This window comes from Cervus elaphus, chromosome 19 (genome assembly GCF_910594005.1).
Source record: "Cervus elaphus chromosome 19, mCerEla1.1, whole genome shotgun sequence".
NCBI lineage: Eukaryota > Metazoa > Chordata > Mammalia > Artiodactyla > Cervidae > Cervus > Cervus elaphus.
The window spans coordinates 9,569,857-9,597,854 of NC_057833.1; the positions used below are offsets into that span (position 1 = coordinate 9,569,857).

A 27,998-nucleotide genomic window follows, 5' to 3' on the forward strand; every position below is an offset into this window, starting at 1 on the left:
CGAAATTGAATATCAAAAGAGTTAAGAATAAGACGACAACAAAAATGTTCACTTGTTTGGTGACTGAATGGGAAATATCTTCAACATCTCCAGTGGTAGGAAACTCCGATCAATAAATCAATGTAAGGTCTAGTGAGGAACTTGGGGCACAGGTAGGCTGTGTTTCTATGTGTGGGTGCCAGGTGGAGTGGTGCTTAGAGTTCAAGTGGAAGCAATCCCCATACCATTAGAGAAGCAGGTTAAATAGACAAAGGAGGAGAATAGGAGGGAAAAAAAATCATTCCACTGAAAACTGAACCTTCAACTCCAAATTCTAAAATTCATGTGGAAAACTAATGCCAAGATGAAGTGCCAAAAACACCAACACATGAAAAGGAAACACACTCACTTTGAATGAAGTATGTTCAGATGCTCAGAGATATAAAGAAATAGTCTCATAGAAAGAACAAGAAACTAAGAAGCCAAATAGCAAAATAAAAACAAGAGTCTATGAAAAAACAATTTAAAAAATTTATAAATCAAGTATATAGTCATTGAAATTAAAAGAAGAGCTGGGGTAAACTCTAGATCAGACTTAGCCAAAGAGATAATTAATGAATTGGAAAATAATACTATAGCTAGTACCCAGAATCAGCAGAGACATAAAGAAAACATTAAAGAATAATTGACAGATAATTAAGACAGTTAATAAACTAAGACTCTAACCTAAATCTAATGGTACTGCCAGAAAAAGAGAAAAGATGAAATGGCATAAAAACAATATTCAAAGAAAAAATGGCTGAGATTTCTCTAGAATGAAAGAAAACATAGGTTCTCTAGTAAGAAGTGAATACTGAGTGCTAAGAAAAATAACCTGATTCTCGGTCATTTAATAGTGAAGTCACAGAACATCTAGAACAGAAAGGGAAGATGAATTACCAACAAGGAATAATTGCAGAAAACAAGGTCACCAAGGGGGAACAAGGAGGGAAGAGAGAAACTTGGAGACTGGGATGGACATATACACACTGCTATATATAAAACAGATTACGAATTACAACCTACTGGGAGCACAGGGAACTCTGCTTAAAACTCCACCCATCTACATGGGAAGAGAATCTAAAAATCAGTGGATATATGCATATGTATAACTGATTCACTTGCTGGACAGCAGAAGCTAACACCACATTGTAAGTCAACTGTGCTTCAATAAAAATTAAAGAAGATAAGGAATAGTTGAGTTCTCAGTAATAGTAATTTTCAGAGGATAATACCTTTTAAACATACGAGAAATATCTACATACACATATAGATAACACATACTGTACACTAGACCTTAAATGTTCATTACCTTAACTCTCTGGCAGGGCAAGGAGGAAGAAGTTGTATCATATATTAGAAAATAACTGGAATTTTCAGCTCACCTTCCACTCCTCACCCTTTGCACCAGGATGCAACAGCAGGCCTGGCACATGGGCATTTACTGAGGAACAGGGATCTCACAATATCACAAGGGAATTCATCCCTTCCCTGAGTGCTGACAAGTCTTCAACCAACAAGATTCTTAATCCTCCTCAGAATGGCTCAAATCATACAATGAATAACATGAAAGAAGCTCAATCTAAGGTGGTAGGAAGGGAGCAGACTATTAAAGTGTTTACTGTGAGACATACACAGAGTGAATATGATTTGGGGGTACTAATGTAACACAAAAAGTGGTTGCATGTTACTCTACAAAGGCTCATTTAAACTTGCTGGAAAGCTTGGTATTCACAGGATGAGCTTTATGTAGGTGACAGTTTGGTATTCGTGCTTAAGAAACTGGTTGAACTAAGATTCAGAGAGTGCAGGGAGGGAAAAGGTATCAAATAACTCAGCAGAAGAGGAAAATAATCTGTGAGGTTGAAATATGGGCTAGAAAGTCTGTAAGGCACACTGACATTAGAGGACCCCAAAAAGATGAATAATGGTGAGCTGGCCTCATTGAATCACATCTGTCAGATCACTGCTCTGTGGCTGAAAGGAAATTGTCCCCCGAGTCTTTGATCTGTGTGATTCCTGGGTCACTGAATACATCAGCTTTATCTATGGCTTATTACGTCATAAGCCAGATTTTCTCTATGGCTGAAGCCTCAAAATTATAGGGCAGATGCCTAAAGGGTTCAATTAATTCAACAACAGAAAGCATTTATTAAAAGAGCAAAAGTTTTCAGTGTGGGTGTGGGTTTGAATTCCTTAGTTAGACAGTAGACTAGGAGGAGAAAGAGGGCCAGCAGGAGGGTCCTGCCTTCCACCCTGCTTCTAACTCCAAGGTGAAGCTGGGCGAGCTGCATATCCTGCCTCTGACCTTTGCATCTGCTATGCCCTCTACCTGGAACATTCCTCAGATATCAATATGGCTAACTTCACTTCCTTCAAGTCTTTGCCCATGTGTTACCTTCTCCGTAAGACCTTTCCTGGCCCTCACATCTAAACCTCCCATAGCCCCTTTACACATTTCTTCTCTCCCTTTCCCCCCAATTACTTATCACTGCCTAGTACATGTGCTACCTATTTGCTTTGTTTCTTGTCTGTCTTTCCTTCTCCTACCAAGGTACAGACTCCACAAAGGCAAAAACTCTTCTGTTTTGTTCACTGATATGTGCCCCAGCATCTACAGCACACTGGCTGCACCTCCATATAAATCTGTTGAGTGTGCAAGTGAATCTTGCATAAGCCCCATGACAGCTAGTGTTCCAGTATTCCTGAACGCTAAGCTAAAAATATTTATCTATTGCAAGAATTCAGATACAACTTATAAATCTAACCACATTCCATTAACTCCAAACTGAGGTTAAGAACTTCCTCTAAAGTAATTATTGCACAGTACATCTGCTTTTGTAGAAACCTGATCACTCGGTTTAGATCAGGCAATTTACATTCAACACTCAGATAAGGCATCTGAGCCCTCTGCTGACAACTAAACTAGAAATTGACAGACTGCAGGAAGGATAATGCTTTGGCTTTCTAAATACAGCACTGCCTTTTCTCAAAAGAGCTCAAAAATAGAGAAGAAAGATCTGAACAGGATGAGTAAAAACCTTATCTATTTCTGCTAGAATGTTGGTTTCTGCATATATTTTCCTCTCCTAAAGTCTAACAAAGAGACACCTGTAAAACGTTATAGGTAAGGTGCTCTTCACATTCACTTAGGCCCAAATCAAAGAATCCAAGTAAAAGGTCATGTCTCTCTTTATGGAATCATGTTCTAAACTGTCTACCTATATGGGTGCCTAGACATCAGCCAAGAGATTACGAAGCTTGAGAGGAACCCAGATGGAAAGTTTCACAAGTGAAGCAATTGATTTGCTTCCATAACACCTTAGCTAATTCTCTTTTGTAATTATTGATATTTAACTTAAAAAGTTAGAAGGCTCACTGACATTAGAAGAAATTTTATACTATTGGGTGGATTTAGAAACTAGAATAATGGGCTTCCTCAGAGCAATAAATACTATTGTAATTAGCTAAATTAGCTAAATTTCCACCACTCATTTTCACTAAAAACTACATTCCCTAAACACATAACTTGGCTAAGACTCTTTTTTCCTTGGGACTTCCCTCAGCACTCCCAACGCAGGAAGCCCGGTTTGATCACTGGTCAGGGAACTAGATTCCACATGCCGCACCTAGGCGTTCACATGCCACAATGAAGATGGAAGATCCCAAGAGCCATAACAAAGACCCAGTGTAGTCAAACAAATAAATAAAAACAAACACTCTGTTTATTGCCTCCGAACTGTGGACTCTGAAGCTGGCAACCAAGAGAACAAGCGGAAACAAGAGGCAAAGATACTGAAATTCAGAGACAAAAATCTGGTTTATAAAATAAAGCTTAGAAGAAGAACTAAATTACCTATAATCACAAGTAATTACCAAAATGGCAAGTAGCTATAAGAGCAAAAGCAAAGAAACTAAAATATTAACTGTACTTTCACTTATGCAAATCTATTTAATTTTCTGTAACCATAGCCTTATTTGTGGTATTTAATTGAGCTAATAAAAACTATTAAAAGGCAACAGATTAATATAGATGGTAATTTTTCCTTTTCATTTCAGGGCTGAATCTTGTCCATTTCATCCCTTCTAAAATGCATTAAAGCCAAAAAAAAAAAAAAATGCATTAAAGTCAAGAAAGAACTATCTACTGAGACTTGTTGTCATTAAGCTCTTGCCCTCTTTGAAAATAATACCAGCTCTCTTTAATACCTATAGGAAGTCACCACTGTTATTATTATCTTGAAGAAAGAAGACTGTTTTTAATGATGTAATAATTGAATTTAGGGAATGTAAATTAGAAGATTTTGTGTAATATTTTCTTTTTTAGAAGGTAGGATAATAGTTCTGACATCTAGAAAAATACTACTTTTCTGTAGAAATGAAATTGTAAACTCTACCACAAATTAATGTGAGTAGGTGCTACTCTCAGACTGTCACCTGATCCTGGAAATCACGTGAGCTATAGAAGGTGGGGGAGGTCAAGAAGGGATGGAGGATAGGGAGGCCTTTAAGCCTTACATTTCTCCCAGGTTTGCATTTCCATTGGAGTACCTGGCTAAATGGTAAAAACAGAGCTGCTTGTTCTAGGACAGAAGTCTGAAGCAACATGCAGGTGACAAACTGCTCTTTGCCATTTTATCTAACATGTGGCAAATTACAGTTTTAGCCAAGAGTCTCACTGTCTGGAAGAACTTGGAGATCTTCTGGTCAGAGGTGCATTCTCTCAGGGAGGGGATGAGCATTCTAGAGAAGCAGAACCTCTTGCAGCTGGGTTCTGTGAGCCAGCTTTGAACGGCAGCATGGTGGAGCTGCTAGCAGAAGGCAGGAAGACAATGCTAAAGCCAGTTTATTTCACCAGACAGTGACATTTCCAACTGCAATTTGAGTTTTGACCAAGTTGTAATAGGAGGGAACTGGGCCCTTGAGAGAGGGTCAGATGGGTTAATCACTAAGATTCCTTCCAACTCTAAGACACAACAATCCTTGACTCAGTCGCTCAGTAAACATTTGGGAGTCCTGTGTGCCAGCACACAGCGTGATTTTCAACACATACCCTTCCTACACTACAGCCACCTTATTTGTGAATATTCCAGCACAGCAGCAGTTTTTACTACAGCACACGGAGGGTAAAAATTACGGCCAAGCCTGTAACTTACGTAGTGGAGCTTGAACTTGCATTCATCTTCAATCTCATCTGCACTGTCTTCATCAGAAACTTCTCCTTCTTCGGCATCATCGCCAAGGTGGTAAGGCAGCTTCTTGCCCTGAAAGGAGACAAAACACCCAATTTAAAAATGAAAATTCAGGGACTTTTCCTGGTGGTCCTGTGGTTAAGAATCTGCCTGCTAAGGCAGGGGACACAGGGTCAACTCCTGGTCTGGGAAGATCCCACATGCTTCAGGGCACACACCTCACACCTAGAGCCTGTGTTCTGCAACACCAGAAGCCACCACGATAGGAAGCCCACAGACCACGATGAAGAGTCGTCCCCACTCACCGCAACTAGAGAAAGCGACAAAGATCCAGGGCAGCCATAAATGAATTTTTAAAAAATGAAAATTCCGCAAGATAGGGGCATGAGGATTAAGAGGTACAAAATGCTATGTGTAAAATAAGCTATAACGACATATTGTACAGCTCAGGGAAATAGTCATTATTTTATAGTAACTTTAAATTGAGTCTAATCTATAAAAATATTGAATCACTATGTTATACATCTGAAGCTAGTATGTTATAAATTAACTATACTTCAGTTAAAAATAAAATACAAAATAAAAATGAAAATTCACAATAGCCCAAAAGTGGAAATAACCCAGTGTCTACTAACAGATGAATGGATAAACAAAATGTGGTACACATACACTGAAATATTGCTCAGCTTTTAAAAAGTGAGGAAATTCTGACTCTTGCTATAACATGGATGAACCCTGAGGACATTAGGCTAAAGGAATTAGGCCAGTCACAACACAGTATTATATGATTCCATTTATATAAGGTACCCAGAGTAGCCAAATTCATAGAAACAAGAAGCAAAACAGTGGACTCCAGGAGCTGGGAGGATGGGGAGCTGTTTAATGACTATGGAGTTTCACTTTTGCAAGGAAAGTGTTTTCTGTAACAAGGCAATGTGAAAGTACGTAACACTTCTGAACTGTACACTTAAAGAGGGTTCAGATGGTACGTAAGTCTTATGTTGTATTTTACCACAATTAAAAATAATTTTTAAAAATTGAAAAATGAAAATAAAATGTGTTATTCCTTACTTCAGACTGACTTGAAGGTAGATTGCTTGAATTAGGGACAAAACAAAGGGGGAAGAGGCTTTAAAGAAAAGGCATTTTTATTACTTCCAAAGAAGTATGCCAAAGAATTGATGCTTTTGAACTGTGGTGCTGGAGAAGACTCTTGAGAGTCCCTTGGACAGCAAGGAGATCAAACCAGTCAGTCTTAAAGGAGATCAACCCTGAATATTCACTGGAAGGACTGACGCTGAAGTTCCAATACTGTGGCCACCTGACTCACTGGAGAGGACCCTGAAGCTGGGAAAGATTGAGGGCAGGAGGAGAAAGGCACGGCAGAGGATGGGATGGTTGGATGGCATTGCCGATTCAACGGACATGAGTTTGAGCAAACTCTAGGAGACAGTGAAGGACAGGGAAGCCTGGGGTGCTGCAGTCCATGGGGGTCACAAAGAGTTGGACATGACAGCAACTGAAAAACAACAATTAGGGGTACTATATTAACAAATGAAAGTCAGACCAGGCTTCTGTTTGAGAATATATGACTTAACATAATAGGCATCACCCCACCCCATGTCCTGAGAGCAGTCTGTTCTCCTGTGCAGGTTCAAAGTGCCCTTCCCTCCTGCTGGCAATCCCCTCTGCACAGAGCAGGCTAGTTTTTATAAGTAAGTGCAATGATATGCCTGCCCAGCTGGTGCACATCCCTCACAACCGATCACTGACATACTTCAGGAATCAGGGACTTTTGGAAAACGAGGGGGAATTCCTATGGCAAAAGGGTAGAAAACCCAAGTTATAGAATTACATGCTCATTATGATCTCAGTGATGTATAAAAACTCAAGGAAAAACTCTGGCAAGAAATATGGTCCATTATTAATAGTACAAATCTCTGGGTAACAGCACTATGGATGATACCTATTTTCTCCTTTTCTACACTTCCAAATTCATATTCAGAAAAAGAAAAGTAAATAACCAGAAGGCATGGCCCAGCGGCCTGATAAGAGCTTCTAGGGCAGCTAACCATCTGTATTGGTAAAGCATCATACTTGCAAGCAGAAAGGAAAACTAATAGGAAACTGAATCCCTCCCCAAATCTTGGGGGTTTGGGGAGACAGAATCAGGCTCTGTGGCGAAGTGGCCAAGGTCACAGTAGTAGGCAGCCTCTAAAATACCCCCAATGGCTCCTACCTCTTGGTTTTTATGCCCTTCTAAAATTCCTTCTCCTTGATTGCGGGCTGGACCTAGGGCTCCTTCTAATGAATGGAAGACAGCAAAAGCAAAATGTCTAATAACTTTAGTTCTATGAGGGGATTCCTAAACACATAAAAATGGGGGAAATTCTTTAAACATAGAAGGATGTGCAAATGCTTGGCAGCCAAAATTAATAATACATTTCTAAATATCTTTGCAGACAACTAACCAGGCTGTCTTTTCTAAACTCAGATTCCAGGGACTTCTAGTATTTCTGCTTTTCACACCATGACTGGGCCCACCTTCAGCACTCTGGATCTTTCCCTAATCCACCCTCCTACCTCCGCAGGGCCAACAGCATAGTCAGATTTTCAGAGAACACCTCCCTCCCAGTCTTCCTGTACCTTCCCTGATACCTGAGCACTTGGCCTTGGGTGCTTGGCATAGTGATAAATTCAAAGCTGGTTAAATCATTTGTGTAATGAAAAAAAAATCTATATTAAGAATCCAAACTCAGGGTTTGAATACCTAAATATTTTCTTCAAATTACAAAAGGATGTTTATAGGTTTAAAAAGTTGGTATTTAATTTGCCTTCATACCACTATGTAATACAGTTCTTGTTTGCGAAATGAAAACTACATTCTTTCCCATAGTATATACAACGTAGGTATAGAAATATGGGTATATATATACATTTTTACTATGATTCTAATTTAGAATAGCAAAATATTGTTTTCACATCTTCCTATATATCTTTAATAACAAGGTAGCTTGGAATTAAGGTAATGATGTCTATATATATTACTTTAAGTCTTATTGATATAAGTCCCCTATAAACTGAGTTTTATATCTCTTCATTTTAGAGAGCATTGTAGAATAGCTAAGATAACATGTATAGCAGTACCAGAAATAAGGTGCTCAATTAGGTGGTGACCAGACATAGTCAGGGATATACGAACCTCCTTCATTTATTCACCACCAGTTATTCAGTCAACACTGTTTTGAGCACAATGACAAACACCAAGTTGGAGCTGTACAGAAGACATTTAAAACATAGTGACAGCAATCCCCTCTTTTGAGATACCATCTTAGTCAACGTTTTTTCAACTGTATTTAATTGGAGGATAATTGCTTCACAATGTTATGTTGGTTTCTGCCACACCACAAAGTAAATCAGCCATAAGAATACATATGTCCCCTTCCTCATGGACCTCCCTCCCTCCCCCAGCCCGTCCCACCCTTCTAGGTCGTCACAGACCACAGGGCTAGACATACGTCTCTGTGTTATACATATGGTTTGTATAACTAGCTATCCATTTTACATATGGTGTAGATGTTTCAATGCTACTCTCTCAATTCATCCCCCTACTTCCCTGACTGTGTCCACAAGTCTGTTCTCTATGTCCGTGTCTCTATTCCAGCCCTGCAAATAGGTTCATCAGTATCCTTTTTCTAGATTCCATATATATGTGTCAATATACAATATTTGTTTTTCTGACTTAACTTCACTTTGGATAACAGACTCTAGGTTCATCCACCTCACTAGAACTAATTCAAATTTGTTTCTTTTTATGGCTGAGTAACACTCCATTGTATATATGTGCCACAACTTCTTAATCTATTTATCTGTTGATGGGCATTCTGACTGGTGTAAGGTGATACCAAATAAGCAACAGCAATTCTGGAGTGTTGCACATGGTTTTGACACCACAAGAAAGAAAGGGAAATGTAACCACCATGAGCAGTAGTGATGGGCAGGCCTGGCAGCAGCACTCACACTTCAAAGCCCTTTCACTTAAATGTGGCAGTAGGTACAGGGTAAGGAAAGTTGCCATCTCAGAGTATTCACAAGGCATCCTCATTTTCATTCCTTTTACTATCTCATTAAAAGACAGGAGGGCCATATTTTCTGCCAGCTTTTCTAATGTTCCTGGTCCTTGAAAGATACATTTTTCAGGCAGATAGGAAGAAAAGCAACAGAACAGAACATTATCTCTTAATGCCTTTTATGAACAGAGTTACTCATAAGGAAAATTATAGAATAAACTAAGGTATTCTTGCTGGGATAATCCCATGGACAGAGGAGCTTGGTGGGCTACAGTCCAAAGGGTCGTAAAGAGTTGGACACGACTGAGCAATTAACCACACATGCAAGGTAGAATTTTATGAACTTAACAGAGGTCCGTTGTAAACAAAGAATGACCCAAAAGTCCCCCTCTGATCTACATACTGTTTCATGCAGGAGGTATGCTCAAGAATTAGATTGATTCCTCCACGGTATATGGAAATATTTCTAGAAACCGGAACCATAGCCACCTCTTAGCTTCTAGCAGCATGGCCCTAGGAGAGTGGTTAACAACTCTGTGGTATCTCTACAGAATTAAAATGCTTGGGCTAGATAAGGCTTCTTTCAGCTGTAAGCCTGTGGAAAAATTACTGTTTGTTATTAGTTTTGTTCAAAAGCAAACTTTCATTTACTTTTCAGGAGATACACATACACACACACACACACACACACACACACACAGAGCTGGCCCTCCATATCCAAGGGTCGATTGAATCCACAGATGCAAAGGTCCAACTCTACTAGACCATTCATGAGGGACTTGAGCATCACAGATGGGGAAACAACCCCCTATGGATACTGACAGATTACTGTGTATATCTGTGTGTATGTGTGTGCACATATATGTGTGTGTTTATGTGTGCGTGTGTGTGTGTGTGTGTGTGTGTGTGTGTATTGTGCATGCATGCATACTAAGTCACTTCAGTCATGTCCAACTCTGTGATCTTATGGACTGTAGCCTGCCTGGCTTCTCTGTCCAAGGGATTCTCCAGGCAAGAATATTGGTATGTATTAAACATATGGGAAGGCATGTGTGTATAATTATAATAATGAACAACTTGCCCATCTCCAAAGAAGTAAGTAGTCATTCAAATACTGCCTCTGGGATCAGAGATGCTAAAGGATCTTGGCATCTAAGCAATACTAAAGATTGCTCAGATGCTAAAGGAACTTAGGAAAATCAGTTCCCTTGTTGTTGCTTTAAATGGGAGCTTTCTGCCCCAACAGATCTCGGAAATCTCCTCAAAGTTTGGAGAAGGTTACTGCCAGCAAATTGACCACAGCTGTTTTGAAATATCCACAGCCCACATCACTGCCACTCCTTCCAATAAGTGTCTCGGGTCTTTTGGCTTTGATTCATCCTGGTGCCCATCAGCCCTCGGGCATTTGGTGCCCAAAGCCCAGTTATGCAGAAGGGAACTCAATGAGTTTATATCAAATATTCCTTAGGTTCCACTGTCCAAATGGACTCATTCGGTATTTATTCTTCTGACTGCTCGGCTAAAGACATGAAAATATTTACAAGGTTACAAAGGTGACACTGAGCTTTCTAATCCAACTTTCTAGCCCAGTTTTCACCGCAAGAGTTTACCTTAGCAAGATTTCAGGAACACTGACCTTAACATTATTTCTTGCATTATATAATTGGAGCTTTTATTCAAAATGCTTTTACACATACAAATGCCCAACGACATCTCTTTGATGGATTCAGCCTATAATTCTCATTTAACTGACAGAAAAACAGGTTTTGACCAATTTCAAAGATGAATAAAAATTTTCCATGCTGTCCTCTACTAACACCCCAGTTCAAGTCTTGCTATGAAATTACAGTCTGACTTTCCTAGGCCTCCACTGTGCTATTTGGTTTCTGTACACACCTCTTAAAGTAAAATATAACTCCATTTAAATATTAATATTCTACTGCTTTTCCTTAGGTTTTCGGTTTCAAAACAATACAACTATCCAAAATGTTTTTAGTCCAAATACACAAAATTAGCTGGGATTAAGTGAATCACATCAGCAATCTGAAATCTCAAGAAGTTGTCTTCCCGGCTATTCCTTGTATTAATAATATTCATTTCAGGAAGCAGGCTTCCTCTCTGAGAAGATCTGTTCATGAAATGTCATTCTATTCGCCTACAGCTCCTCCGCACACACGAATCCTATGGGGCGTTATGTCTGTGCCTGTGCTGCACTTTGAAGCCAGCTCTTCTCACTTACATAACCCAGGCTGATCAACCATGAAGACTTTTTTTGACAGACAGTTATTGGAGCTTGAAATGGGAGAGAAGAATCTGAAAGAAATGCTTCTGGATACGGACAGTACGAGCCTCTCCTCTGATGTAACGCTTGTCTCCCGTACACGGGCTTCTCTCCAGCGTGACCCACCACTGACTAAAACATTCAACATTTGGCTCACAGTATTGATGTTCTGGCTTCATAAAAACAAACCCCAAAATACATGTTCAGTCAGTAATAAGCTTTTTCTAAAGGCATGACTATAAATAAACTGGAACAAGGTGCATGGATAAGTCTAGACAACCCTTCACCCTTGACTCTATTATTGACTCTATTATTCTCTTGATAAACCCATTTTTAATCTTTGAGAGAGGAAGGGCTTAGTAGATCACGAGTGCTTTTTGTTGCATTTCTGAGGTACTTACCTTCACTAGGATTTTGCCTTTCAAACTTTGAGGGCTTGGAAGCTGCTTGGTCTCTCCCGTGTCTATCGATGACAGGTCGAGTTTGTCTTGGAATATTCCTTTCAGGTACTGAGCAATTTTCCTTTGCTGCTGGACACTGCAGTGATTCTCAATGGACAGGATGACTGGAAACCTGAGAAAATAACAGCACATTGTAAAGGCATCGACCACAGCAACTCACAGGGACTTTTGAAAATCATTCCGTGTTCATTGTGTTCTTACAGGCCTGGTGACAGCATTTGTGAAAGAGGTGATGATTAAAATGCTTCTAAAATGAAAACAATGAGAGACACATTTTTTAAAAAAAACTCCTCTGGCCAAATATACCTTACCAGGCATAATGGGTGAACTCAATACCAATCCACATGGGATGACTTAGTCTAATATTTTGCATCTTTCTCCCTCACACATATATATGCACATACACAGTACATATATTATGTCTCTTTTACAAGAAAAAATGAAAGAGAAAATTTTGAGAGATAAGAAACATAAAGAAAGAAAACTCATAATGTAATTTTGTCTTATTCATCCAAATTCTAGAAACATCTAGGAGACCACTATCATCAAATGCAATATATTTACTCTAAAAATATATATTCAGTACACAGCTTGAAAATTACTATTGAGGATAAAATAGCATAATGGAATTTGTGTTTTATAGTGTCCTATATCAGGCATTTCAAAGTTATTTGTACAGAATTATATATTAGTCTTCACTTTTAGAAAGGGGAAAAAAGGCAGGCATTCTCCTTTAGCACTCAGGTTTATGTGCAGAGATGTGAGACCCTAATGAAATGATTATCACAGAGAGCCTGAGGAACCAGGAATGATTACATGACCTTACTCCTCTTTTGACTTTGTTTTTTCCTTGGAAAAACAAATTCAGGTTTGTTTGTTTTTTTTTTTTTTTAATTTTTTTATTAGTTGGAGGCTAATTACTTCACAACATTTCAGTGGGTTTTGTCATACATTGATATGAATCAGCCATAGATTTACACTTATTCCCCATCCCGATCCCCCCTCCCACATCCCTCTCCACCCGATTCCTCTGGGTCTTCCCAGTGCACCAGGCCGGAGCACTTGTCTCATGCATCCCACCTGGGCTGGTGATCTGTTTCACCATAGATAGTATACATGCTGTTCTTTTGAAACATCCCACCCTCACCTTCTCCCACAGAGTTCAAAAGTCTGTTCTGTATTTCTGTGTCTCTTTTTCTGTTTTGCATATAGTTTTCCATCACATATCTTCTGAAGTAATAGGCAATAGATTTTTTTCATAACATACAAACCAATATTTAAATTGCCTAATATGTCTATGTGGATAAAAGGTTTTATTTCTGGGCTTATATAACAAGCACAAGCTCCACAATACAGGCTATGACCTTCTGAAATCACATTCTATCCTCATTAGTAAATCTCATGGCAGAGGTAACATAAGAGATGAACCTTTGTGACTGAGGTTGGTTTGGTTACTTGACTATAATTTGTTTACTCTTGTGTCCTCACATGGGTCTCACCCAGTGTGTTAGAAAGAGAGAAAAACAACAAACTAGCAACGCTGAGTTGTCTACACAATCACATCAGGGAATTCTAGCAATGAATTTTAAAATTATCAATCTGTTTACAAAAAGTCTGTGTCTATTAGTGTCTAGTGATTCTTGGTGTATAAAGCACTGCTTCTCAACAGGGGCAGGGGTGGCTGTGTGGCACCCCTCCCAAAGGGACATTTGTCAATATCTGAAGACATTTTTGGTGGTCACAGTGTTGTGAGGGGGGACTGCTACTGGTGTTTAGCGAGTATAGTCACCAATGTACTCATTGTCCTACAATGCATGAGACAGTTCCCCATAACAAAGAATAACCTGGCCCAAAATGTCAGTAGTGCCAAGGCTTGAGAAACCCTGGTATAAAGATGCAACTAAAACTTAAGAAAAAGACTGAATTTTTAAAAGGTGTTAAACAAGCTTATTGACTATTTTCATTTGAAGTGCTTTTCTCCTAAGGATCCCCAAACTTGAAGTTAGCACTGTCAAGTCACCAGAGTAATTAGATAGCAGGTCTTCTCAAGGCTCTACTTCGGGGGCAAATCCTTCAGCAACCTGGCTAAGATGAGGAGCAATCAGGGTAAAATGATCCATCACAATTTAGTCCTCGAGGTTCTTCCATGTGGAAGACACCAGAAACCAAGCCTGCTATGCAGCAAGTGTCTCTTATTAGAACAACATTTTAACTTCATATTTAATTAATGAGAAGACCAAACATTAGATGTTTTAAAGGCCACTAAGGTCTATAAAATTAATTTTATGCAGCTGTTAATTTTAATTTGCCTCTTTTTAATGCAGAAGTCATTTATTGAATGTCTGGTATATGGCAGGCACAGAATGAATAAGGGGGGAGTTTCCTGGTGGCCTAGTGGTTAGGATTCCAGGCTTTCACTGCGGTGGCCCAGGTTCCCTCCTTTCTCGTTCACTCCCTGGTCAGGGAACTGAGATCCCACAAGTCACAAACAGCGCTCCCTTTCCCCACAAAAAAGAGTTTTGTTGTTTTTTTTTTTTTAAAGAATAAGACATAGCCACATATTTTCAATGAGCTCATGATCCTAAAGACATAAAAGGAGGCAAGTCACCAACAATTGCAAGAAAGTGCTGTATGATATGACAGAAATACACTCAGAGAGCTAAGGACAGAGAAAAGGAGCATTTAAATAAACTGTGGTATGGGGAAGTTTGCCAAAGGGACAATGCCTAAGCAGTCTGCTGGGATGAGCAAGAATTAGGGTAGTAGAATAATAGGGATGACTATTTCAGATAGAGAGAAGGGCACAGGCAAGGGGGTTGGTGTGGGGGGAGGCTGTGCAAGCAATGGGATCCCTATGGACTCCGGAAACTGTCCGTGATGGCAGAAGTCAAAGTCCCTGTGGAGCAATGGTAGAAGGTGACATGGAAGAGTAAGAAGAGGCCGGCATGGAAGGCGTGATCATGTATGACAGGGAGCCTTTGAAGGACTTGAAGAAGAATTACATCATCTGCTTATATTTTCAGAAAGAAAGGTACGACTCCCGTGTGGAGGATGAACCAAAGAGAAGTGGAAATGAAGAGAAGGCGATGGAGTCAAAAGATAATTTGGCAAGTAGAACTGACAAGACTGGCTGAATCAAGAGTAAGTCCCAGTTTCTATAAAACCAGTGGTAAGCAGTGCTACCTTCCGAACCAGAGCAAGGGGAAGCCTGGCAGAATGAGAGGCTGAGTTCAGTTTGGGATGGAGCCCCCGTGCCGGCAGGAGTTTTAGCCTTGTTCAGTGCTCTGGCTCCCTACACCTATTACAGGCTGCCTGGCTTGGAGTAGGCACCATTAAATAGCTAAGTAAGTGTCTGAATAAACAATGAAATTTGTTGGTTTTCAGGTACCTATGAGCTACTCAGATGAATCTGTACTAAGAATTTTTCAATATATCTCTGAAACCTAGGGAGAACATTCTCGATATATAATTGGCAAATAACCAAGGAGTAGACCAAAGACACGTTGGGAAATAATGACTTTTTTCTTTGTTTTGTGACTACACCACTTGGCATGTGGGATGTTAGTTCCCCAACCAGGGATCCAACCTGCATCCTCTGCATTGGAAGTGCAGAATCTTAACCACTGGACCATCAGAGAAGTCCCAGAAATAGTGACTATTAAAGGAGTGAGAAAATGGACTAGAAGATCATAGGCTGAAGAAAGGGAGTGAGAAGCAATGGCAGCAATAGAGGAGAGAGTGTTTTAACAGAAGACACCCCCAAAAGCAAGTATTAAGGAGAAAATATTCACTGTCATCCAATGCCAAGGAGAGGTCAAGTGACATAAAGATTCCAGACACTGCAGTATATATAGGACATCCAACAAGTCTGAAAACCAAGACATTATTATTTTATTGTATTGCCATACAACACTGATGTACGGATGTGAGACTATAAAGAAAGCTGAGTGCCGAAGAATTGATGCTTTTGAACTGTGGTGTTGGAGAAGACTCTTGAGAGTCCCCTGGACTGCAAGGAGATCCAACCAGTCCATCCTAAAGGAGATCAGTCCTGGGTGTTCATTGGAAGGACTGATGTTGAAGCTGAAACTCCAATACTTTGGCCACCTGATGTGAAGAGCTGACTCATTGGAAAAGATCCTGATGCTGGGAAAGATTGAGGGCAGGAGGATAAGGGGGCGACAGAGGATGAGATGGTTGGATGGCATCACCAACTCAATGGACATGGGTTTGGGTAGACTCCGGGAGTTGGTGATGGACAGGGAGGCCTGGCGTGCTGCGGTTCATGGGGTCGCAACTGAGTAACTGAACAGAACTGGATAATACTGATAAGCTATTTATTATGTACAGTAATCTGCGTTTCTAAACTTTATGGACACTGTACAACCTGGGTTTAGAAACTTTGAGGTCACTCTTTGAAAGAATATGCTTCAAGGAGGCAGCATCTTGAGAGAGAATGGGGTAAGAAATGAAGAGAGCACACGAAAGCATGGTTGCAGGGCCCATGTTATTTGTTCACACTGTTTCGTTGGGAAGGAGGGAGAGAACTGGGGCAGGAGAAAGGGAGATGTAGCCTCCAAGGAAGCACGTGGTTTGGCGGCCAAGTTACAGCAGGCAGCGTCCCGCGTGCCAGCTGAGCCCGACTCCCCGCTGTGCTAGACTTACTCATTCTTCACAAAGGCATGCTTGTTGATGGTCTCCACAACGTCTCTGAAGAGGATCTTCGAAGTAAGCGTGTAACCGTGGTGTACCACAGGCTCTCCATCTGGGCCATCCCAACAATCAACTGCCAGAAAAAGAACATCACATCAACAACTCAAAGTTTCTGGTGTTTCCTGATATTTCTGGACATATCGGACAAGCATTAAGTTTACTGTTTGAGATTATACACTATGATGATCATGACAGAGATGTCAGACCAAAATGAGTGTTCTGGCATATTTATCAGGATAAGGAATAAAAGATTATAAATGATTTACTATGAATGCTTATAGTTAACAAGGAGGTCATACAATCAGCTTAGCATTTACCAAGAACTCTCATTAGAAACTGATCTAAATCCAAGAGACTCAGAGAATGAACTTCTGGTTGCTGGGGTGGGGGGGGGTGGAGGATGGGGAGAAGGGATGGCTAGGGAGTTTGGGATGGACATATACACACAGTTATATTTAAAATGGATAATCAATAAGGACCTACTGTATAGCACAGGGCACTCTGGTCAACACTATGGGCAGCCTGGGTGGGAGGGGAGTTTAGGGAAGAATGGATACACGGGTTATGTACAGCTGGATTCCTTCATTGTTCACCTGCAACTATCATAACACTGTTAATCAGCTATACTCTAGTATAAAATAAGTTTTTCAAAGAAAAAAAAGAAATTGATCTAAATCCAACTGACTGTGCTTGAGGATAGCAATATTTCTTAACAGATTATTTCTCTAATTTTACTTCTTCTTATTCACTTTACTGTTCTTTTATGAATTATCAATGACCCTCTCAAATCAAAACCAGGGCTTTTCATTATCGTTCACTTAAACTCATTATTAAACTCATTTCATTATATTTATTTCCATTTTATTAATTCTACAGTAGCTGTAAAATAGCATTGACTTCTGAAGTTCAAATCTTCAGGCCCTGCTAAGACTTATGTGAACACAGACAAATGATTTAATAATGTATTGTTTCTCCATCCATAAAAGGAAAACTAAGAACAAGACTTGAATCATAAGTTTGAGTGATTTATAAATAAGTATCTGTGAAGGTGATTATAATCCTGCATGGCACATAGTAATCATTATTGTTATTGACACTATTGATAGTGTTATATGTATGGACAAACTCACTGGCCCCCAGCTGAAGAAACACAAAAACTTCCTCACTATCCTCCCTGACTCAAAGTTTGTCTTCCCTTGTTTTACATTCCACTACAGACTAATTTCTCCAAACACTGCCTTCTCCATGTCACTACTTTGCTTTGAAGCCTATTCAATGCATAATATAGCATCCAGTACATATTATGTACTTAGTAGATTATGTCAAATTTATTCATAAATAAGCTATGGAAGCTGCTGCCTGCTTAACTCCAAGGTCTCTCCCTATCTCTGGTGCTAGAGACTTGCCATTCAGCTAAGCCTGTCTTCTCTCTGGCCCTGTTCAGAGCTGGACTACAATTCCCAGCTTCCCTTGCAGTAGGACATGCTACTGAAATCTGGGTAGAAGTGATGTGCACCTCCTCCATGTCCATGAAAACCTGCCTTACACAGTCGTTCATGCTCCCTCTTCTGCTGTGATTTGGAAGTTGTGCTGAAGATGGCACAGATGCTGAGGGAAAGAGCCTGCACCCCTAAATCACTGCCTGAAAGACTCCCCAATTAGGAACAGCTATTTCGGACTTCACATAAAAAATACATTTCACTTGTTTTAAGGCACTAGGATTTTAGGCTTAACTCCTTAAAAAACTAGTTAATTAATATCCTAGCTCCTGTTTGACAAGTCAAAACTTTTTTTCTCCTAACAACCAAGCTACCAGACTTCTTCCAGTTAGGCAAGCTTCCTCACATACAATCCTACTTCCATGTCTTTGCTTCTTTCATTTAAGGTCAACTGACATGTCCTCCTCCACTTTGCTCATTTCAGTCCCAATCAAGGGTCAAATCCCTAATTAAGGATTTGGATCCTAAACAAGGATCCCCCATAGATAACCTTGCCAGCTCTCATGTCATTGCCCTTTCTTATAACAGGGGGTCACAAATTCAAATACCAGCAAGAACCTGAAAGTGAAAGCATTAGTCGCTCAGTCGTGTCCAACTCTTTGCCAGCCCATGGTCTGTAGCCCTCCAGGCTCCTCTGTTCATGGGATTTCCCAGGCAAGAATATTGGAGTGGGTTGCCATTTCCATCTCAGGGGATCTTCCCAACCCAGGGATGGAACCCACATCTCCTGTGTGGGCAGGTGGATTCTTTACCACTAAGCCACCAGGGAAGTCTTTGGGCCTGAATGAAGTCAAATATATGAAGGTATCTTCTCAGAAGAGAAGCTCCATCCATCTTTTGACATGTATTTTATATTCTTTGTCTTTGAATACAGACATGAAAAAAAAATAAGCAGATGTTTCAAAAGTATGTAACTTAACAATGTACCCCAATTTATATCCCATCTTAGAAGAAAAGGGGCATAGCAGGGTTCCTCATAAATGAGTTACTATCTTTTGAAAAAGAATGCAAAGTAGTAGGCAATGCCTCACTAACTTGATTATCATATACCCATAAAAATATCTCTTCATAAGTAACCACATTAGTCATGTGGTGTTCTCTTGCAAACATTTATAATAAGGAGAATTTGCATAGTTGAGGATGGTCTCCTAACATTCACTTTTTAGGTCTATTTTATCACGTGTCTGTTAAATGAGGAAAACAGCACTCCCAAATGGTTGCAGGCATGTGAACGACTAGCATCCATAGCTGAGTTCAAATGGCCATGAAGACCTCTTGTAAGAGCTAGTGCTGTGACGAGAATGTTGGCAAAGTAGAAATCCTCTAACCAATTTCCTAGCCACGAAATAGCCAGGCCCATTTTTTCAATCAGACCACACAATAGAGGCCCCCGAAAGCACCCTGACAAAGAGTTGGTCAGACCTGAGGGCCAGCTGAGAGGTTAACATGACAGCTTTTCACAGTGGAATTTAGAAATGTTCCACCCTGATAGCGCTCTCAGAGATAACAGGGAAAGCTGTAAACCGATTATAATGGCAATGCAACATCAGTTCCATAATGAGAGTGAAAATCCCCTGGACAGAACATCCATATTTATTAAGCAACTAGGGCTGAAAACCAAGGGAAATGAAAGGCCATGTAAAAAAGAAAAAAAAAAATGTAGTCTATGTGATTTGTTGACAAACCCACTTCATCAAAAACAAGACTGATTAGTGTTCCTCAAGACACTATATACACCCTGACCAAGGATATTGCTGCAAGTGAACTAATAGAGATGGAAAACACAATATTAACAACACAGAAGCTTGAAAGTGGAGAGATTCTTCAGGTCACAGTACCATGAAGAAACTGTCCAGAAGCATTACTCTCCATCTCTAAGTGCTATACATGCCAAGGGCTGCTTCAGAAAATTATCTGTGGGCCTGCAGTTTTTAATCCACCACCTGCTACAGTCAATAAATCAGGTTCCTTAAATCCTAGCTGCAGCTGCTTAACAATAAAAACAACTTCACCCGGAACCAAGGTAGATAAAGCACTGCTGGGTATCTATAGATTGGTGCCTCCGGACCCAAGATTGAAGTGTAAGCTAAGATCTTCAAATTACAGGGCTGACAAATTGTCAGGAGAGCATGAAAGATCAGGTTATCAAGTTCTGAAGTCTTTAAGAACATGTAGATATTTAGATGCCAAGCAAATGCCTCCTATTAAAGCCAACCTTCCCTCTGTGCTTTGCATTATGTTTTCTGGCCTTCCTTATGTGACCAGATGGCTCGCATTTGACCTCACGTTGGGCTGGTCATGTCATTCAATGCTTGTTCCTCCAAAGACCACACAGGCTTCCTGGAGAAGCAAAGTGGCGCAGTCAGACAGCTTGGGTTGAAATACCAGCTTTCTGTACCTTGGAATACCGTACCTTCCCAGCTACGGGACCTTGAGTCACCAACCCTACCCCTCTTCTTAAGGAGATCACTCCATCTTCCTTAGTGCTGTAAGAACTAAATGAGAATGTATGGGAAGCAATTAACCAGAACCTAGCCCACAAAAGGGGATGAAATCATGGTGAATTCCCTGTTCCTTCCCAGTACATTAAAAGCCAAGGTGACCACCATAGTTTCAAACAGGAAGCTGAGTACGTACAAAGCTGACCAAGTCTCCCAGATAAATACACTTCTTCTCAACAAAACCTTCCAGAAACAGCAGCTTGACTTTCGCTATCCAGTCGTAGACTATCGCAGCCGTGAAAAGTTCAGGCCGAACCATAGAGGAGGAATTTGTTGCTGCAGGTTTGGGGAGGGAGATATTTGGGAGATTGTAGTCCCCTAAAGTGTCTTGTACATTTTCACATACACTTACCCATGAAGGTCTTTGAAAGTGATCTCGTATACTATCACATAGAAAACTCAGAATTGTGGAATCTTTATCTTGTCTGGATCCTACCATTGAGTTCACACATTGTTATTTAACTGACTGATAGGAATATCCACGTAAATGTTACAGTTACTATAAACCCAACCCAGAGAAAGCTGAACTCATCCACGCTCTTCCTCTCAGGCTCCATCACTCCTTCCAGCTCTCCCCTGCACGCCTTACTTCATTCACTTTTCTGGCCAGGTCTGGCAAGTTTACTTCTTTACTATCCATATAAGCCTCTTTCTTTCTCACTTAGTCTAAGCTTTCATAATCTAATCTTCTATAATCCTTCCTTTGAATCACTTCAATAGCTTTCCCACCATTCTCCTTGTCCCAGTTTTACCTCTCTTACCCCTCTACAGACATATATCATTAAAAAAAAATTATCTTCCTACACTGCTGCCCAAGCAATCTTTCTAAACTGCAGGCGTGACCGTATCACTGTAGGTATTAAAACAATTCACAGGACCCTTATTACCGAAAGCTAAACCTGAAGCTCCTTATCATAGCACTCAAAACCCCTTCTTGGAGACTCATCTATTTTCCCAGACTGACTTCTTATCTCATTTTACCTCACCCCTTCACTCTCTGTACCCCCTCTCTACCATGTATGCATCAACTGGTAGAATTCTCACGCCATATTATTGTTTTTAGTGTCCACGTCTTCTATTAGACTGTGAGCTACTTAAAGACAGAAACTAGGTCTCACATCTGTGTTCTCACCCCCAGGAACCACATAGAAATTTAATAAATGTTGGCTTATTGACACGTCATTAAGTACCTTAAAAATAAACAGCTATTCTAAACTATTTTTACCATTATTTAATCAAAAAACTTCCTAGGACATGGCGTCCATGTTCATCACAATTTTTCAGCACCTGAAGGTATGCCTCCCAATTGCTAGTACATCTCTCTCTCCCTTCTGAACTGAAGAGGGAGAGAGTCATGAACTAAGAATGACTTTACAGAGGAGCTTTTCCCTGGTGGTCCAGTGCTAAGACTCTGCACTGCCAATGCAGGGGGCCTGGGTTCAATCCCTGGTCAGGGAACTAGATTCTGCACACCACAACTAAAAAAGGACCCTGCATGCTATAACTGGAAGATCCCACATGTCCAAATAAATAACTGTTTTTTAAAACGAAAGAAAGATCACAAAGGTCCTGCTCACTCTTTAAAAAAAGAAAGAAGAAGAATGACTTTATAATAAGTGGAAAAATGGTTTTCATTAGCGTGCGTGCATTTTTCAGGTCTCCATCATTTCCACTAGACTTTATTGACTAAAGGACACATTCATCGGCACACACTGGCGCTCAGACAAAGCACGCACCTTCCACACAGCGACAGCCCTCCTGCAGCACCCGCGCGTACATGTCCGCTTTGGACTGAGACAGGAGCTGGTCCCCGGTCAGGTATGTGTTGTGGGAGGACGCGATGTAGTAGTTGCACAGGGGCTGATCCATGTCCTGGTACACTTCATGATGCAGGGGGTTAAAGATGTCACAAGCAGGACTGCGCATGAAGTTCGTGAAGCCTTTGGAAGAGAAAGGGAAGTGTTATAGCTTCAAAGCCACGGACTTCCCTGGTGGTCCAGTGGTTAAGACTGCCTTCCAGGGCAGAGGGTGTGGGTTCAATCCCTGGTTGGAGAATTAAGATCCCACTTGCCTCGAGGCCAAAAAACCAAAATATAAAACAGAAACAATACTGTAACAAATTCAACAAAGGCTTAAAAAACGGTCCACATCCAAAAAAAAAAAAAAAAAAATCTTCAAAATAAATAAGTAAATAAAGCCTATATACTTACCTGACTCCAACCTGAGTACAAAAGAGATCAAAGTGTGTCCACAGTGCTTATCTTATTTACCTTCAGGACAACCTTTTCAGGGAATACTGAGGCAATAGGGGATTGCCCAGGTCAAGTAGTGTCAAAAACTGCAATATGACTTTGGGGAGTAGCAGTTTAAATGTAACCTAAAGAAAAACAGATTTCTTAAGAATCTTGATTAGGGGAGTGAGGGGCTTATTGCAAAGCTATTCAGTAACTTCCGAGCTCCAGCTGTGAGTATGCAGTGTGACCTACTGGGTGACTGATGCAATGTTAAAGCCATATTTATCCAAAGTGACACACTGATCAACAGCAATCTGATAGGCTGTTAAGCTGATTTGAAAAACAGTATTGTCTGTGTCATAGTGGAGGTCAAGGTCAGGAATTAGGCATAGCCTAAAATCAGGGTATGATTATTTGACTATGAAGCTGGTTTGGGAAGATGCTGCTAATGGCTAGCACATTTGATAAAAGTGATAAAGTGCTGTAAGATTATGTAGAAAACCCTATCAGTTTTTCTACAGTTTTTCAAAAACATAAGTGTCTGGGTAGGAGAGGCATTCATTAATACATCAACAAATACGTAAATGTCCTACAAGTACGTAAATGATCACTAGGGTAAATCATTTCAGGTCTTCAAAAATCCTGTGGTAAAACCACCAGTAGATATCCTGGGAAACTCTGGAGAATTTCTTTATGCTCGTCTTCATGGTTATGGCCATAACTTAGAAAACATGTTTAATTCCATCTCTTAAGGCCCTACACCAAGGAAGTGATTCATTTATTGGTAAAGAAAGGTCCAAATTAGTTTATCTTCTTTCATTGTTTTTAAAATAGCTTTTAATTATATAAACATTAAATCATTTCTCTTCATTTTAATTAGTCTCTGTCCCCGGAAGTAAACATACAGTATCAAAACCCCCTTGTCCACACTGAGCCTGTTTGGGGAACAGGCGGCCAACAATCAAAACTGGTGAGATAAACCACGGCTTCGGATGCTTTTGTGGGCAGTGGGGGGTGATGGTGGTTTTTTTAATTAAGATTATCTGTTCTGCCTAGGACCTGTTCTCTTTTGGGTAGCAGGCTACAGTTCATTTCCCTATATATTTTAAATACATGGAACTTACAAACACATGCAGCTATATACATACCATTTCATTCATATGTAAAAACCTAGGAGCTAGATTCTGAGTATAGAACTGTGGGCAAATTACTTAATTTCTATAAGCCTCACTTTCTTCAACTATAAAATGAGATAGTTATTAACAAAATTATCAGTTCCTACAACCTCTCTACCACTACCAACTAAGTAAAACAAGTTAGTTGCCAACATTTTAAAAGAAACATATTTATTTTAAGACAAAATTCTCCTTCCTTAGGTTGAAACTATTTCTAAAAATTAGGTATTTAAGAAAAGTCAAAATATTTCTTGGCATATATCATACATAGTGGCATCAAGCTGACTTGCTCAGAGTGGAAAATGCTGTTGTCATTGCAAAAGTAAGAGAAACACCAAAATCATGACGTTTGATTTGTAGGAAATTATGTGTGTGTTGTGGATTTTGTTTGAATCATCTGTAATTTCATATCTCCTGATTTCTTTTGCTAAAAATTTTGCTAGAAGGTAACTTACCAATACTGAATGGAGAAATGAGAAATTAAGAATATTAATTATTTTACCTTCTATGCCAAGGACATTTTTCGCCTTATTTTCTTCAGAAACTTCAAATTTCCTTATGATGTCAATACAATAGTCTGTTGTCACATTTGTCATCTAAACAAAACAGAACAATAGTAGAATACCTGCAATTTCATGAGATATTTTCCTCCATGCTAAAAAGGCATATGGATTTTTAAAGTATTCTTGATACAATGCAAAATGGTGAAATGAGCAGTATTTGAGGTTACTTGTGTCATAACTACATAATCTTTGGAAAATGACTATGAACTCAGTATTCCTCTGCATCTTTCAGATTTAATCAGTGAAAATAGTTCTTCAGCTATTAGACCAATGTTCTCCATGAAGCAATAAGATTAATAAAACCAGGTCAATAATCAGTGCAAATGCATGACTGAAATCCACTCACTATAAGCTAGTAGCTAGCAAAAGTAACGCCTTCAATACAAACACTGAAGTTGGCTAATCATAAATTGTATGTAAAAAGAAAATGACTCCCTACCAAAGCATAATGTTCTAGGTAAATCCACCTGTGTGTATATATCTACAGATCCTTCCACCAACTCATGGGAGCAATCTGCCATAGTGATTCAAGAACATAAAGGTTAGCAAAAGAAAATAAAAAGGTAGGTGAGAACTCTGGAATGAGAATGCTTATATTCAAATCAACTGCCTCATATTAACATATAACATGTACTCTTAATATGCAAATAAACTGCCTTACTTAAGAACACATGTAACAGTGTGTTCTTACATAAGTCACTTCCCTTCTCTGTGGCTACCTTATAAGGTAGCTGTGAGGATTAAATAGATTAATAATTCTAAGAAAAATGTATGGTACCCAAAAAAGCTGTATATGCTAATAGTACTGAATTAGTCTGAAGTTTGCTCCCTGATAACTCAGCTGGTAAGGAATCTGCCTGTAATGCAGGAGACCCCGGTTCGATTCCTGGGTCGGGAAGGTCCCCTAGAGAAGGGATAGGCTACTCACTCCAGTATTCTTGGGCTTCCCTTGTGGCTCAGCTTGTAAAGAATCTGCCTGCAATGTGGGAGACCTGGGTTTGATTCCTGGGTCGGGAAGGTCCCCTAGAGAAGGGATAGGCTACCCACTCCAGTATTCTTGGGCTTCCCTTGTGGCTCAGCTGGTAAAGAATCCGCCTGCAATGTGGGAGACCTGGGTTCGATTCCTGCGTCAGGAAGGTCCCCTTGAGAAGGGAAAGGCTACCCACTCCAGTATTCTGATCTGGAGAATTCCACGGACTGTATAGTACATGGGATTGCAAAGAGTCAGACATGACTGAGCACCTTTTACTTTGCTGCAAAGACATTACAAGCTTAGTGTGTTACTAGGAAAAGCAAGGAGAAGCCAATGGCAGCCCACTCCAGTACTCTTGCCTGGGAAATCCCATGGACGGAGGAGTCTGGTGGGCTGCAGTCCATGGGATCACAGAGTCAGACACGACTGAAGCGACTTAGCAGCAGCAGCAGCAGGAAAAGCAAACTCTGAGAATAATCTCTTTAATACTAACAAAGGATGTGATATTTTTATCAAAAATTCATTCAGTCCCACAATTGAACAACAATATTTAAATATACTAATGAATAACAGAAGATAAGTTGGGAGCCAGTATTTTATATTTCTATGATATTCTCAAAAATCCCATTACCTCTTAGGTTCAATACTTATGTTCTAGTGAACTCTAATTCAAACCATCTATTTAATATCATTTAAATTTTTTGCAGGGAAAAATAAGCTCTACAGTGCAACCATTTTTGCATGTTTGAAAGAGCACAGAATGCTTTGTTCCCCTAAGGCTAACTGCATTCTTTGTATAAATTTTACAGTCTTTACTGCATGTAGAGGCCTCCTTAGCAGACATCACCCCAAAATACATAAATACATGATATGCTACCTGTGAGTAACATGACTGAGCCAGTCTGGCTTTTGACTAGCTCATTGATTCATCTGCTATAAGCTAGAGACTTATCACATGCAGTTTAAAAGATAAATAATTTCTCACAAAATAGAAAGAAATTGATTAAAAAAAATTATATGTTCCATTGGAAGACTGAGTTTACATTGCAATTATTTGGTTTATGAGACCATTTGTTCAGAGACATTGGGGCCTTGCACTAGCCTCAGATAGTCTGCCAGGAGACTGTAAGATCTAAAAGCAAAATTCAAAAAACAACAAGAATAAAAAAATCCTGGCATCCTAGGATGGAGCTAATTGCCCATGAGAACACGTTACTAGCTCAAAACACAAAGAATGTGCTAACGAAAATCATCGTATTTGAAAAGTATTCATTAAATTAGTGAAAATATCAGTAGGCATTCTAGAAAGTCCACAATTTTCTGAGCACCATATAAAAATTAATGAGAGCTAATCGAAAATACAAGTATTAAGGATTAACTCATTGAAATACAGTAAAACCTCATAACAATGAGAATGGAAATGTAAGCAAATCAGTTCCCATCCCCTCTCCAGCCTTGCTTTCATTTAATTAACCTCCCAAGAGCAAACTCCTGCACTTAACACAATTGAGTTTTTCAGACCTCACTTGGAAAGTTATATTGGGATTTTACTGTATGAATGAAAGTTCAACATACGTTAATATTCTTTAGTGTCCTTGTCCCCCTTGTTTTGAGTTCTATTTGACATGACTGATAAGACGAAATAGGAACATTTTCTCCCTCTTTCCCACGGAGTTGACTTGAAAGTCTTGTTTGCTATCAATATCTGAGCCCCTCACTGTCTCTTAACACTGACGATTGTTTATTCTACGTAAGGCAAGTGGTGTGAAAAAGAACTTGAGGAAAACTTGATAACATGTTCATAATGTAATCAGTGTTGTGCAGTTTATTAAAAGTTCTTACATCCATAATCTTTATCGTTCTTGTAAACTTAGTATTTTTATCTTCCTCTTGTAAGTAGGAAAATGGACACAAAGAATGGTTACCTATCACAATCAATCATACAATCATTAAAAGGCAGAACAAAGGTTCAAATTTCAACTTTCTGAATTCATTTCTGAAAAAGTCCAAAGCTTTTTCTTTTATGTTATATCTGTTGTCTGGGTGTTTTTCTTTATTTCTACTGAGAAACTGAAATACTTTCAAAAGTTTATTTTTTTTTTTTTTTAGTATAGCTGAAATTCCTGGATTTTAACTTAACTTTTGAAATTTTTGTAACTTTCAAATCCATTCACTTGACTTCTTTGATGATTCCAGATTGGAATGATTCCCCAAACAAAATCATAGCATAATTTGCAAAGAATTTCAACATGGCTAAACTCTCTTCCCTTTATTTTTACCAAAGTAACATATTCATATTTAAGCCCGTCAAAACTAAG

General features: G+C 39.5%; 1 protein-coding gene and 1 non-coding gene across 4 annotated transcripts in view; one reads left to right on the forward strand and one right to left on the reverse strand.

The window, feature by feature from the left end:
* Positions 1–27,998, reverse strand: part of PLCH1 (phospholipase C eta 1) — a 227,659-nt gene that overhangs the window by 45,281 nt on the left and 154,380 nt on the right. For all 3 annotated transcript variants that reach the window (XM_043875364.1, XM_043875363.1, XM_043875362.1), the window contains exons 7-11: positions 24,647–24,740; positions 22,472–22,675; positions 16,688–16,808; positions 11,963–12,134; positions 5,175–5,282 (exon numbers count right to left, since the gene is read on the reverse strand). In XM_043875364.1, coding sequence (XP_043731299.1) covers positions 5,175–5,282; positions 11,963–12,134; positions 16,688–16,808; positions 22,472–22,675; positions 24,647–24,740 — 699 coding nt within the window. The remainder of the gene's footprint in view (positions 1–5,174; positions 5,283–11,962; positions 12,135–16,687; positions 16,809–22,471; positions 22,676–24,646; positions 24,741–27,998) is intronic.
* TRNAG-GCC lies at positions 22,122–22,193 on the forward strand. The gene has a single exon. It is a non-coding gene; the product is annotated as a tRNA-Gly (tRNA).